The sequence below is a fragment of the Protopterus annectens genome, chromosome 1.part1 (assembly GCF_019279795.1).
Source record: "Protopterus annectens isolate FY-2018-M chromosome 1.part1, PAN1.0, whole genome shotgun sequence".
NCBI classification, from domain to species: domain Eukaryota; kingdom Metazoa; phylum Chordata; order Ceratodontiformes; family Protopteridae; genus Protopterus; species Protopterus annectens.
The window spans coordinates 1,524,042,235-1,524,057,646 of NC_056726.1; the positions used below are offsets into that span (position 1 = coordinate 1,524,042,235).

Below are 15,412 nucleotides of genomic sequence, written 5' to 3' on the forward strand. Positions count from 1 at the left end.
CAGGGCTGCATCTACCTCTACAACCTTTCTTAGAGGTGTCCTTACCAGGGACATCCTAGAAGCTGCTACCTGGCTGGAGTTCCGTACATAATTTCACCAAGCATTACCATTTACCAATTTTCTCTAAATCCAGAGCTGGCTTTGCCACTGCAGTCTTGCAGGGTCTTATAGCTGGTCCTAATGCTATCTAAATTCCTCCTCCCATCCTTAGCTTTGGTAATCTACCCAAATGTGATGACTGCAACAGTGAAACATGAAGAACATAGTACAGTTGTGTACACATCCTAAATGTAGATGTTCGAGTGTATTCACTGTTGTAGTCCTGGTTACCCTCCCTCCAACCCCCTGACTTTTTTGGCTTTATATCTACTCTCCTTTACTATGCTTAAAAGCTTTTTGGTGTATTTGCTTTTTTATTAGAGGTATATCCTTGTGTGTGTGTATATATATATATATATATATATATATATATATATATATATATATATATGTATGTATGTATGTATGTATATATATATATATATATATATATATATATATGTTTTATTGCTTTCCATTAAGGGGGCACCTGACATCTGAGGCAAGAAAAACTGATGTAATGGCGTCGGCTGCATGTTTTATACCCCTGACTACCTGACGTCACAGAAGAAGAGACAGTAACCGACGCAGGACCCAAGACTTTGTTAATCAGGCCGACTGAGGGCTACTGCAAGCAGATAACCCAAATGTGATGACTGCAACAGTGAATACACTCTAACATCTAAATTTATGGTAAGTGTACACAACTGTACTTTTTTACTGAAGAGATCACCTGAGTGAATAGAGAAAGGGCCATAGCTGGGTCATTAACAAGGTAAACTGATGACCATTCAGTGACACTAAGGTGATGGTCAAGAGTTGTCACTTTCTAGCCCAAAAATGAATGGCCCATAACTATTTGGGAGGATAGGCTTTACTGATTTGAAATACCAAGAAGTAAGTACTGGACAGTAGTCACTGAGGGGGTTAGATATATGGTAATGTTATTGCAATGGTGAGGCATGTCTGAGATAAAGAGGTCAAAACTTGTATGATTGCCTGATTGCCAAGTTGGTTGGCAGGGTGATACACTAACTGTTTAACGTTAATGTGTAAGAGCATTGTATCAAATAATTTAGCATTTGGACCTAGTACATTAAAATTAGGATCTTCTGGTATAACAGTGTTTTTATTGATGCTTTAGGGAAAGTTTCTTGGAGATAATTTTTTAATAATTGTCATAGTGGAGGAAGAAGGAATGTAAATAACAGCAATGGAAACTTGTGTATGCGTTACCATAGTGATATCAGCTGTTATTCGGTATGTGTTCATATAGTGATGTCAGCTGTTATTCTGTATGCGTTCCCATAGTGATGTCAGCTGTTATTCTGTATGCGTTCCCATAGTGATGTCAGCTGTTATTCGGTATGCATTCCCATAGTGATGTCAGCTGTTATTCTGTATGCGTTCCCATAGTGATGTCAGCTGTTATTCTGTATGCGTTCCCATAGTGATGTCAGCTGTTATTCGGTATGCATTCCCATAGTGATGTCAGCTATTTGGTATGAGTTCCCATAGTGATGTCAGCTGTTATTTGGTATGCGTTCCCAACTTCCCATAGTGATGTCAGCTGTTATTCGTTATGTGTTCCCATAGTGATGTCAGCTGTTATTTGGTATGAGTTCCCATAGTGATGTCAGCTGTTATTCGGTATGCGTTCCCATAGTGAAGTCAGCTGTTATTTGGTATACGTTCCCATAGTGATGTCAGCTGTTAATTCGGTATGCATTCCCATAGTGATGTCAGCTGTTATTCGGCATGCGTTCCCATAGTGATGTCAGCTGTTATTCGGTATGCGTTCCCATAGTGAAGTCAGCTGTTATTTGGTATACGTTCCCATAGTGATGTCAGCTGTTAATTCGGTATGCGTTCCCATAGTGAAGTCAGCTGTTATTTGGTTTGGTGCTCTGTCATTTAGTTATTACTTATAGTAAACTGAGCTGCTATAACAATTCAAGATATCTTCAGTGAAGCATCTTTTTTTCATAAATAACAAACTGTTGTACTAAGATGCCACTGAGAGTAGCCAGAAAATTATATATTTTTGGAAGACACAGTGCATTATATTTTTTGATGAGTGAGTCATTAATAGTGGGCTTTACTGTGCAATAATAAAGTTATTGGAGAAGTTTCATTATCAGTAAAAATTGCAGATTTTGCATTTCATAATGTCTTTGTCTTCTGTACTTAGATTTCAATGAGCCCACAGCAATACTGACTGCCTAAACTTAAAAAAAATAAATGTGACTTATTTTAGTGTTTAAATGTCCAGGATATACTGCACTGTTTAAGTGAAATGTATAATTGTTAGTTGCATGGCGAGAATACTGTGTCTTATTTACAGAAAAAGGGGTATTTACCTGTTCTGAATAAGTTAACTAGTTACACTAATGCAGCTGTTGTGTTAGGAGGAACTCATGTATTTGTTGTTATTTAAGGTGGAAAACAATCAAGAACGAGCCTGTCCTGGGGTTCCTGGTCACCCTGGCATTCCTGGGGTCCCAGGAGAGAAAGGAGAGCCGGTAAGCCTCAGCTGTGCATGTTTTATCATGTTCTCTGCATTAGCAGTGATTGTATATATTTTTATCATATTCCTAACTTTAACAGTGAATAAAGAGTATGCATATTTTATTCCATTCCTAGCTTTTGTGAGTGCAGTGAATGTTGCTTACATATTTTCCGTTAGATAATAATAAGGTCAAAACATGCAACATATCACCAAAGAGACCCTGATGTGAGCACGATCACAGTACAACATACATGGACAATCACAGGCCAGCAGTGAAGGGACCTGAGCATGACAGGGACTAGCAGTGAAGGGCTGTGAACATAAATATAAACATAGGTTAATAGTAAATGTGAGAAGAGTTCAAACACAGGACAACATGAGAGTGGCCCCAACCTCAGCTGTTATCGCTAATAAAGGAAACAAATGGAAAATGAAATAGCCACAGGCTATACATAGATCTGTGGTCAGCCGCTAATGACTGAAAGGATCCGTGGTCAGCAGCTAACGACTGAAAGGATCCGTGCTCAGCAGCTAACGACTGAAATTATCCGTGCTCAGCAGCTAACGACTGAAAGGATCCGTGGTCAGCAGCTAATGACTGAAAGGAAATCTTCATTTACTAACAAAACACTGACAGGATTACCAACATAACAACACTGACATCATAAATACACAAGAAGTAAATTTATAGAGTGACTGCATTCATTCGCGGATTTCCCTTTTAATCCATTTCAGGGTTGTGGAGGGGGTAGAGCCCATCCTGTTGCTTTTGGGGTACAAGACAGTAAAGTTAATCCTAGATAGGATGCCTTTATATCATAGGGTATACACTTCCCACACGTAGCACCTATACCTACTGGCAGCTGAGAGGATCACCAGCTTATGCATGGCACATCAGTAGGACACGGGAAGAAATCAGAGCACCAAGCAAAGACTCATGTGGACCAGGAAATTTGAGATCTTTAAGAGTTTTCCAACATTTAATAAAAAAAGACATTAACTAGCTTGACACATTTATTCTACTTATTAAACTGGACAGGCTTCTGAGGGATTCTGCCCCACCTACCCACCAGCTATTTCTCAACTGCAATGTTATCTCCAAGAATTGCCCTCCGTATACCCCCTCAGATTTTAGTCTATCCACAAGTCGAACAATTTCAACTATTTCATAGCAGTTAGTGAGTATCCCAAGACACTTCCTATAATATGTCGCTAGTCCCCATTCTTTTTACACCTATTTGTTGACCAGGGAAGCCCAGTGGACACGTTTCCCTTTTCAGAGGCAGTCTGGGAGCAATGTCTGGTTAAGTGACTTACTCTGAATTACAGAGTAAGAAAATGAAGGTGGGAAGAATCAAACCCTGTACTCTGGAAATAGGAAGTAGTTCACTGTACAGCTCAAAGGGTTACTCATCGGCATTAACAGCCACCAACCTTCTTCAGTATGTAACCTATCCCTCTCTTCACATAGTTACATGTACTCCTCAGCAAATTCCCTTTCCTTTAATCATAACTTTGCAGATATTCCTCAGCATGTAATATATCCGCTATACACATCCTTCCATATACTTCATAGCATGTAAAAATCCCCTATACACACTTACATAAGCTCATGAGAATATGATATATCCCCATAAACATCCGTTCACATAGTCCACAGCATGTAGTCTGTCCCCCTACACACCCCCTTACACAGTAGTCTGCCCCCCTACATAACCCACTGCTCCTCATACTTCTCAGTGTGTAACCTGTACCCCTACACACCCCCTTACACAGTAGTCTGTCCCCCTACATAACCCACTGCTCCTCAACATATAACCTGTACCCCTACATACCCCCTTACACAGTAGTCTGTCCCCCTACATAGCCCCCTGCTCATACTTCTCAACATGTAACCTGTACCCCTACACATCCCCTTACACAGTAGTCTGTCCCCCTACATAACCGACTGCTCATACTTCTCAATGTGTAACCTGTACTCATACACACTCCCTTACACAGTAGTCTGTCCCCTACATAACCGCCTGCTCATACTTCTCAACGTGTAACCTGTACCCCTACACACTCCCTTACACAGTAGTCTGTACCCCTACATAACCCACTGCTCATATTTCTCAACGCCCCTTACACAGTAGTCTGTCCCCCTGCATAAGCCCTGCTCATACTTCTCAACGTGTAACCTTTACCCCTACACACCCCCTTACACAGTAGTCTGTCCCCCTACATAACCAACTGCTCATACTTCTCAACATGTAACCTGTACCCCTACACACCCCCTTACAACGTAGTCTGTCACCCTACATAACTGACTGCTCATACTTCTCAAAGTGTAACCTGTACTCCTACACACCCCCTTACACAGTAGTCTGTCCCACTACATAACCCACTGCTCATACGTCTCAATGTGTAACCTGTACCCCTACACACCTCCTTACACAGTAGTTTGCCCCCTACATAACCCCCTGCTCATACTTCTCAACTTGTAACCTGTACCCCTTCACACCCCCTTACACAGCAGTCTGTCCCCCTACATAACCCCCTGCTCATACTTCTCAACGTGTAACCTGTACCCCTATACACCCCCTTACACAGTAGTCTGTCCCCCTACATAACCCCCTGTTCATACTTCTCAACGTGTACTCTGTAACTCTACACACCCCCTTACACAGTAGTCTGTCCCCCTACATAACACATTGCTCATACATCTCAACATGTAACCTGTACCCCTACACACTCCCTTACACAGTAGTCTCTCCCCTACATAACCCCCTGCTCATACTTCTCATTGTGTACCCTGTACCCCTACACACCCCCTTACACAGTAGTCTGTCCCCCAACATAACCTACTGCTCATACTTCTCAACGTGTAACCTGTACCCCTACACACACCCTTACATAGTAGTCTGTCCCCCTACATAATCCACTGCTCATACTTCTCAACATGTACCCTGTACCCCTACAAACGCCCTTACAAATATTCCTCAGCCTGTTACACGTGTCCTTGCAAACACTGTTATATATATTCTACAGCATGTAACCTGCCCCCCAACTCACCTTACACATATTTATTTTTTATTTATTGCATTTTGATATTTGTTGACTGGGTATGTCCGACTGAGCATGAGCCCTTTTTCAGCAGAGGGCCAGAGAAAAAAGCACCAAAACCGAACACAGTGAAGATATACAAATAATAATAATTAGGACTATATAAATCTTTGAAGACAATCGTTAATCTAAATATAGAAGTCGCTGTACATGCAAACTAAAATTCTTCAATACAATACAGTTTAGATAAATCAAGAGGCAGTGGGGTTAGAGAGTGCAAACAAACAATGGCGGTCACTGTAGTAGTTAGAACAACAGGTAAAGAAGGTCAGAGATAAGTAAATAAGAGATGGGGTGCATCCCAGGGGAGTTGTATAACAGAGTGGATACGGGTAATGGAAAGGTGAGACTAAGAGTAACTGGAGAAGAGAGTTAGGTTGGCTTTTGGCAGTGGTAGATCCATCAGTTAAGTAACTTTTCTTCAAGAGCTTTTTTGAATTCATAGGCATTGAATATAGTTCTGATGGACATCAGAAGTTTGTTCCAGGACAGGGCAATTGATTAGCTATATAAATGTTGGCCAGTTGTTCTTTTGGGCTTGTAGATTTCCAAGTGGAGTTGGTCAGAGCTCTGAAGAGTCCGAGTAGGGCTATAAAGAGAGAAGAGGGAAGAACTGCCAGGGCAGGAGGTGGGTTTGTTGAGGTTGAGGCAGTAGGAGCTGATGGGGAAATTCTAGAAAGTTCAGAGATTTGAGAGAGATGCAGTGGAGGGAGCTGTAGGGCTGGTTAGCAGCGAAACTTGCGAGTTTGTCATAGGTGAACTTGAGTTTAGTTTTTAGTGAAGATTGTAGGTTAGTTAAGATCTGTGAGCCCTAAACAAGACTAGGAAGAAGGTGGATAGAGGCTAGAGAGAGTCTAGAGTCTTTGGTGATGAATTATTTTTTATTTCTGTATAGCAAACCAAGTGTTTGTGTGTCTTTTTTATGCAATAATGGGTGTGAAGGTCAAATTTGAGTTGATCATCAATGTTCGCACTCAGGAGCTTGGTATGTGTTTCAACATCGATCGCAGTGGTGTTTAGAGATGTGATAGAAAAAGTAGGTTTAAGATGAGTGAGGGATTTGGGGAGGAATAAGAGAAGCTTGTTTGTTTGGGGGAGGTGAGTATGAGTTTATCGGTAAGCCAATTTTCGACATAGTTGAAAGAGTTTTGGTTAAGCTGTGAAGGTCAGAGAGATTATCACAAATGGAGATGACTGTGGAATCATCTGCATATTGTATTAGTCAAGAGCGAGGACAGCAGTGTGGAGGCCGTTGGTGATGTTAAATAGTAAAGGAACTACAATGGAGCCTTGAGGAACTCCCATCTTGATGGGGAGAAAGGGAGAGAAGAAAGGTAGCCATTTACAGACTGCTGTCTGTTAGTGACGTAGCTGCAGAACCATGACATAGTAGGATTAAAGAGACTGAGATCAGGCAAGTTGGAAAGGAGCACTGGGGTGAAAGACAGTGTTGAAATTGGTAGAGTTTTTAGAATAATCTAGAACAGAAGTTGCTGTTAAGAAAGGAATAATTAATACGGCATATAAAATATTGCATGGTAACAATAAAACTCAATCAGAGGACATTAGGAAAGACTGGGAAAAGAGACTGGATAAGCAATTCACAAAGAGACAATGGGGGGATATATGTATGACTCAAAAATATGCAACAAAGTCTAGAAGATTTACGACCTTTGCTTGGAAGTGCTTATATAGGTATTGTTATACTCCAAGTAGACTCCAAAGAATTTTTCCTCAGTTAGACAGCAAATGTTGGAGGAGTAATCGGGAAGAAAGAGATAATTGGGAACATATTTTTTCTGGGAGTGTAGTGATTTGGCAGACTTTAAAGATTCCCTGCAGACTGCTCTGTCAGATATAATGAGAGAGCAAATTGGAGCAACTAAGGAAATGATTCTGAGCTGGGATACTGAATGAGAACTGCCTGGACATCGGAAGGCCTTGGCAAGTCTAATTATGGTGGCTATCAAAAAAGCACTTACTTGAAAATGGAAATCAAATGTAAACCAACAACTTTACTAGAAGTAGTGAATATAGTAAAGATAAAGCAATGGAAATGAGATCTTTAGAACGGAGTAGGAGCAAATTACATAGGGAAACATGGGGTGTGGGATCAATGCATGTAGAGGAGGAACTAGGTTTGAAGGAGAGCAGGAATTGAGTGAGCTATGTAATGGCTGACTGACAATGACTGGATATAAGTGATGTATAATGCTTGCAGCTACAGTTGTGTTGACATGGTTTGTAATGTATAATTTTACAACTGAGATTGTGTTGCTATGGTTTATTCTTATTTATATGAATGTAAGATTGCCTATGTCATACATGACAATTTAATAAAGATGTTTCTTGTTTAAAAAAACAGCTACTGTAGGTGCCAGAGAGCTCCATGGAGGAGGGTAGGCCACTCTTTCATTCCTGAAACTGATTTACTCCCTAACACCTAACTCTCACCATGTGGGGAACAAGTGAGCTAAATATGAATCCTGAGAAGGAACAAACTGGTTGTAGGACTCTTGGTTAGACTGGGGATGCCTGCCTCTGTTCCCTGAAGAAACAAATGGGCTATTTGGATTAAAACAGTGGAGCCATCCATCAGGTTCAGGGGAGGAGAAAATGTAACCCTTAGACTATGCAATAAGTGATTCCACCTTGGGGTATGGCTGTTAATTTAAATCACTTAATCCTACTGGCTGGTCTATATGGGGTGCAGGAAGTGATGTGGTATATTTTACCAAGTAGAAGATGTTCTTCAGATGAGTGTAGACTTACCTAATGCCATCCCAATCAGTCAGCATACAAATGCTTCTGACCTGTCTCAGGCATCCATGCCAGTTATTGCATGCTCAGCTATTTCTGCTCATTGTGCACCTATGAAATGCAGCACCTAGTTATTAAGAACTTCCTTAAAGAGGCTCTGCATCTCTGTCCTCTCCTGGGCTCTGTCTTACTTGGAACATGAATTTCATGACAAGTATGAGAGAAAGAGCCCTTCACACCCTTGATGAGCACCATTGCCTCATTTTCAACTTAATATTACTAAACTGAATTCCAGAAGATGGAACAGTTGCTTGTCCTCTTTAGTCCAGAGGAAGAAATTCTGCCAGTTGCTAAGCAAACCCTTTCTAAATGAACTGCTGACTGTTATGTTTCTTGTGACTGGCTAGCAGAATACTTCCTTGTAAAATGCTGTTGTTGAAGGCCAATCCCATCAGGCACATGGTTGCTCCCAGTGCTTGATTAAAAAATATGTCCATGTTGGACATTTGTTCACACCTTCATAAAGCATTATTCATTGTAACTTCAGGCACTGGATGGCTTTAGTATGTAACACCTTCATAGGGTACCATCAAAGAGTTTTTATTGTTTGGGAGTCTTCCCAATCAGTGAATCTATGATAGTAGCTATAATGGATAGGCTGATCGCAAATGATTAGGCAATGCAATTCCATTCATGTTGGCCAACTATGGTAATTCGATATTTTGAATTGTGTCTTTTAGGTGTTTCATCTTTACTAGTGTTCAATGCACATGTGTTGGTCTTATGGTTGTCAGTTGTTTCATATTTTGATTACGTGATATAGACCCGGTGAATGATGTTGTATTGTTGTTTACGTTTCTTGGTGTTTGAACTGGTTATCCGTGTATTTTGAGTGGATAAAGAGGTATCTTTTGTGTAGTCTATCGAATTTGCATGGGATGTTGGTATCGGCATGGATTTACTGCCTGACTGTAATTACAGCGTAATTAAAGCATAATTACAGCGTATGCACATTTGCCTTTTAGCTGTTGACTGTCTTTAAAGATACTCTGTGCAGCATATTTTCACCAGCTCCACAACAGAATATTTTACTTGTTCAAGCAATTTCAAATTTTGTAGAATATGGACAAACATGGATTTTGAGACATTGTTACTCTATTATTGGTTATGTTTACTGTGTATTTTGGCTTACAATGGATCATATGCAGAACAATTATTTATGCACGATTATATGATAGTTAATAAATGTTTTCACTTAACTACACAAGTTAGCCAACTGAAACAAGAACTGTTACATGCCAGTTACAATATGAAAAAAAATAACATTGGCATGTGATGATAAAGCATGCCATGCATTCTTGTTAGTACAACCTGGGCAGTACACAGGTACATTACCCAGTGTCCCTCCTACACTTGCGTGCATTTTCTGCAAATAGGTGAAGTTTCACTTTAGTGTTGAATCTTTCTAGGGTTTGATGATTCTGAATGTCAGCTGGAAGCTGAATCTATTGTGCTGGATCATTTTAGACAATACCCCCATCCACCTACCAGGCCAAATGGATCATGGGAGATGGAGTGGTGCAGTGGTTAATATTGTCAACTCACATCAAAAGGTTCTCCAGTATGATTCTTGGCTGGGGTGCCTTCTGTGCAGAGTCTGCATTTCCTCCCGGTATACATATGAGTTTTCTGCCACATTCCAAAAACATGCATCTGGAGCATTTCTGCTTGGGCTGTGCTGAAAAAAAAAAAAAAAATATATATATATATATATATATATATATATATATATATATATATATATATATATATATATATATATATATATATTTATACACACACACACGCACACAGATGTATAAATATATATATGGATATATATATATATGTATATATATACATATATATATATATATACATGTGTCTATATACATATATATATATATATATATATATATATATATATATATATAGTTATATATATAATACAATGAGAGTATATTGTTATTGTTACTTCTAAGGGAACACACTAGCTCTTAATGAATAGCTTTGATAGTAAAAGGGGAACCGTACTGTTACATGATTATTTTGAATACAGTCATGGTTACCAGAAATGTTGCTCTGGCAATCATGTGTAGTAAGTATCATTTTTTATCAATATGCAATAATTAGAAATGAGGTCTGCCAGGAAGAGAACCTGCATATCTATTTTCTGTCGTTTGTAGGGTTGTCAGTAGCTCGGTGGCAGGGGTGGGAGGTTAGCATAATGGTTAAGGTAAAACCAAATGAAGACAATTGTACTCCACGAGATTAATGTTTCGTTGCCAAAAATCAGCAATATCAACAGTTCGCAATATAAGATAACAACGAAACAACCAGGCACTCCATCTGCATTCTTTAGCATAAATTTATTAAAACAAACCAATTAAAACGGTGGTAAGCGCTTTTGCTGAATAGCTTCTTCAAACCATCTAAACTAAGCACTCTGTCCCTAATTTAAATAAATTCAAATTTCTTACAACCAGTCAAATACTGTTTTGCAGTAAAACAATTATGTTAAAGCTATACAACAGAATTCTAAGGTTTTCTTAAAAATACCTCAATTATTTACATCTTTAAAAATATATACAATACCTCAGTGTGTTGTAGCAAAAGTAATTCATAATAAATTACATTCATTTGTGTACTCATTCTATAAAAATGGTATTATCGATGCAAATAAAGAGTATTAAACTTAATTTATTTATTCTCCTGCTCTTTAGTAATGGTTTTACAGACACCCTTTCATTGAGCCCTCTCCCTGTATCTGCTCTCAGGACAATTATCCAGTTTACTTCCCTACTCTCCATAGAGTTCCTAATGTCACCTTTTAACCACAACTCCAGCACCCAGCTCTACTAACAATACCCTAGACATAGCTTATCAATTTAATAACCATTTTAATAAATCCATCTTAGCCCTGTCCAGTCAAATAACCAAAAACAGTCTACCTCAGTCACACCACCCTTTTTCAACACCCCACCCCCCACCCACCACCTCAACTATCAAACCACAAAACTAAACAACAACCACACCAACCACACTGGCAGCCAACAATACTCCTGCTGCATCCTGCTGATAATATATCATATGCATACCCTCCCTCCATCATCCTTATCATCTCCTAGATACTACTACCATATCCAAACTCCATACTCAAATCAATCATTTCTTTCCTCCTCTCCATAAATCAATTCCATTACTACTCCAACTACCAAATCCTTTTTCCTCCTCCCCCTTATTTCAACCTCTTGAGAAATGCATCCACTTGCAAGTGACTTCATTTCTTAACACACACTTCATCTAACACCTCACACACAACTTTACCATCACATCACAACATTTATACACCGCCCTTCTATTAATAACAACAGGTTAATGATAACAAATATGTATCAGCTCCATCCTCCTACTCTCAAACTTCAGCCATTATCTCTCCCCATCTCCATACTAGACTCACTGACAACATTATCCTTCACCTCCCTCACTATAGCCTGGTTCAGAAGTTACTTGTACGACAGGCAATCAGTCCAGTGATCTCTGTAACTGTACAACAATGTCTACCCATCCATAGGTGGTGTCACAGGGCTCTATACTGGGCTGCTCCTGCTATTTTCACAAATAACCTCAAAAATGCAATAACAACATGCACACTACTACAATATCATACAAGATACCACAATCTGCTCCACCTTATCTCCTCCCACCACCCTACTACACCTCACCAAGATACTGCTTTAACACAGTAGAGAAAATGAATCTCAGGTATCCATCTAATTCTAATCCCAAAAAAAGAAAAAACTGCTAAAATTTACAACAAAAAAAAAAAACCCTCTAAATTATAAAACCATCTAAGCACCATCTAACATCTAACTCCTACACCACACACTTGGGCATTGAAATAGACATTAACATCCACAATGATTTGATCTTCACATCTCACACTTCACATAAACTAAAAACTAAAAAACCCTATACAGGCATAAGGCTTTTCTTCTTTTCTCACAAAAGCAAAGAAACACTTGCACAAAAGCCACTCCTCTCAACTCCTATATACACAGCACCAATCTTACCCAAATCACCCAAATCAGACTAGACAACAAAGAAGAATCAAAAAAAAAATATAGTTTGCTACTAACTCAACCTATAGAAGAAGAACCCATGCTGTGCTGCAAAAAAAGAACTAAATGGCTTGAGCTACCACAGCTACTTAACTATCGCCAGCTGGCACAGCCTACAATATTTCAAATAATATGAAAAAAACCCTCATTATCCAACCTACTTACTATCTATACTATCCAGATCTCTCCTCTAACCCTCCCAAACAATAATGCAGGGAGAGGCTCCATTCTACCACACTGCTACAGAAATTGGAACTCTTCCCCATCCCTGTCCACTGGCCCCACTGCCATCCATAATTCAAAAAAAACTCAAATAATCGCCTTATTTCTTTTTTATGCAGTTATCACTTGTATCATAACCCCATATTATTATTACTTTCCCCAAACTCTCTCTATCTCATATTGATCTCTGATCCCTGTGGCTTGTAGGCTCTGAAAGGGCTTTTTAACTTTACTAATCTTACTTGATATATTTTCTTTCTCTTACCAATGTATAAAACTGATTTTGTCTTTACCATGTTCTACATTTACCTGGAGTGTTTTTTTTTTAATTCTTGTTATATTACTATGCTCAGCATACATGATGTAACCTGTTTTTTCTATTGTGCTGGATTGTATGTGTTTGTACAACTTGGCACTTGAGCTTTCCTCCTCGGCCTCGGCTGATAATGGACTTGGGTCAGTTCTTGGTCTTTCCAGTTAAAAAATAAAAAATAAAAAAATAAAAGAAGGACCTTTCTTTTTGGTCTTTTTGAAGACCATGTAGAATCTGGGCAGCTACCTGTATGTGATATCAAGCTAGTCTTCATGTGGCTTGTGTTGTTTTTAATTTGCTTTTATGGGCAAGATAGTTCTGTTGTTCAGGGAAAAAGTAGATATCTAACCTCTTTTTTAATGAATAGTCTCAACATTCTAAAAGAGATGAGAAAAAATTTAGTAGAATGAGGTAGGTTACGTTTTAGGACAACATGCAAATATTGTTTTGTCGTGCTTGGAGGAAAGTGACTCCCCTAATTACTCATTGATATGCCTGCTCATGTTGAGCAGATCCCCCACCAGCACAGCACTGACAACAAACCAGTAAACTTGTGCTGCTATTTAACTTTTCCTGCCAAGTGTCAGAATGTTGAAACTACAGAGCACAGCAGTATCATGCAAAAGGATGTGAGAAACATTGTGCTCTGAAAGGGGACTGACAAAACAATGTCCTCCGAAAGGGGACTGACCAGACTGTATCCTCCAAAAGGGGACTGACCAGTGTCCTAAGAAAGGGGACTGACCAAACCGTGTCCTCTGAAAGGGGACTGACCAAACAGTGTCTTCTGAAAGAGGACTGACCAAACCGTGTCCTCCAAAAGGATACTGACCAAACAGTGTCCTCTGAAAGGGGACTGACCAAACCATGTCATCCAAAAGGGAACTGACCAAACTGTGTCCTCCGAAAGGGGACTGACCAAACAGTGTCCTCTGAGAGGAGACTGAGCAAACCATGTCCTCCGAAAGGGGACTAACCAAACAGTGTCCTTTGAAAGGGGACTGACCAAACCAAGTCTTCCAAAAGGGGACTGACCAAACAGTGTCCTCCAAAAGGGGACTGACCAAACCATGTCCTCTGGAAGGGGACTGACCAAACCATGTCCTCCAAAAGGGAACTGACCAAACAGTGTCCTCCAAAAGGGGACTTCCAAAAGGGCACTGACCTCTACACCTGTTCATCCCAAGAACTTGAAAATCTCTGCTCAAAAGGGCCACAATTGTGTTAAAGGATATAGTAACAAAGACGGTTATAAAAAGACTACATTGGTCTTTCATTTGAAGGTGCTTTACTCAAGTTTCTGTGTAGTCACCCCACCAAAAAATATAACAGAACCAGATGACCAGTCTTAGGCCTCTCATATTTGAATAGGTACTTGAAAGTTTAGGTAGATTCCCATCTTTCCACTTTATAACTTTTTTAAAGTTCAAACTGGACATCAGCATTCTTGGTCCCAGTTCAACCTTTCTGCTGGATGACCATTCCTTCTGTTTTTTTTTTTCAAAGCTTTTAGTTTTAGCTCTAGTGATTAACAAAACAGTGTGAATTTTATCACATCTGAGTGACTGTCTACTTTGTTCTTGTTCTTTCCTACAGTTCCAGTAGCTGAATGGGACACTGGAAGAGTCAGCAGCACACTGGGAGTGGCTGACTTAAGCAATATCCTACCTTTCCTGGGGAAGGATTAGGCTCTAGCTAAAGCAAGTAAAACTAAGTGGGAAGTGCTGAAGATGTCCTCAACAGAGAGAGTGTGCATTACAACACCCATACCTGAAAAACGTTGACATCATCTTACACACACTATGAGTTGATGAGTGTAATCTGTAGAGGGATCTGAGACAAAAGCCTCCCCTGTCATTAGCAGGGCACCTTACTAGGGTGCACCTGACCCTGTGCCTTGAATAGGAGTTTGAGGAGCAGGACCGAACCACAGGAGACACTCGATGATCACAACGTTCACCAAAAGCAGATGTGAAAAGATGCATAGTGGTGCTTCAAAGTATAACTGAATATGATATCCCCTAAAGAGTGCTCCAGGTAACACAACAGTCATGACAAATAACTAAGCAATTTTTGTATCAGATACCATACTCTTCTGCCCAGACATATGGAAAACCATCTGTTTTGCACTTTATCTGGCATTCCCATGACTCAGACTGTTCTTCAAAAAGTAGTTAAAGAAAATTATGTCACAGAGTTGTGTTTTCTGTTCTTATTGAGACCGATATGCCGCAGTGGGGCAGTGGTAGCGTTGTTGCCTCACAG

General features: G+C 39.7%; 1 protein-coding gene across 5 annotated transcripts in view; it reads left to right on the top strand.

The window, feature by feature from the left end:
• COL16A1 (collagen type XVI alpha 1 chain) overlaps nt 1-15,412 on the top strand; it is a 3,146,845-nt gene that overhangs the window by 2,537,768 nt on the left and 593,665 nt on the right. For all 5 annotated transcript variants that reach the window (XM_044082765.1, XM_044082783.1, XM_044082773.1 and 2 more), the window contains one exon: nt 2,517-2,600. In XM_044082765.1, coding sequence (XP_043938700.1) covers nt 2,517-2,600 — 84 coding nt within the window. The remainder of the gene's footprint in view (nt 1-2,516; nt 2,601-15,412) is intronic.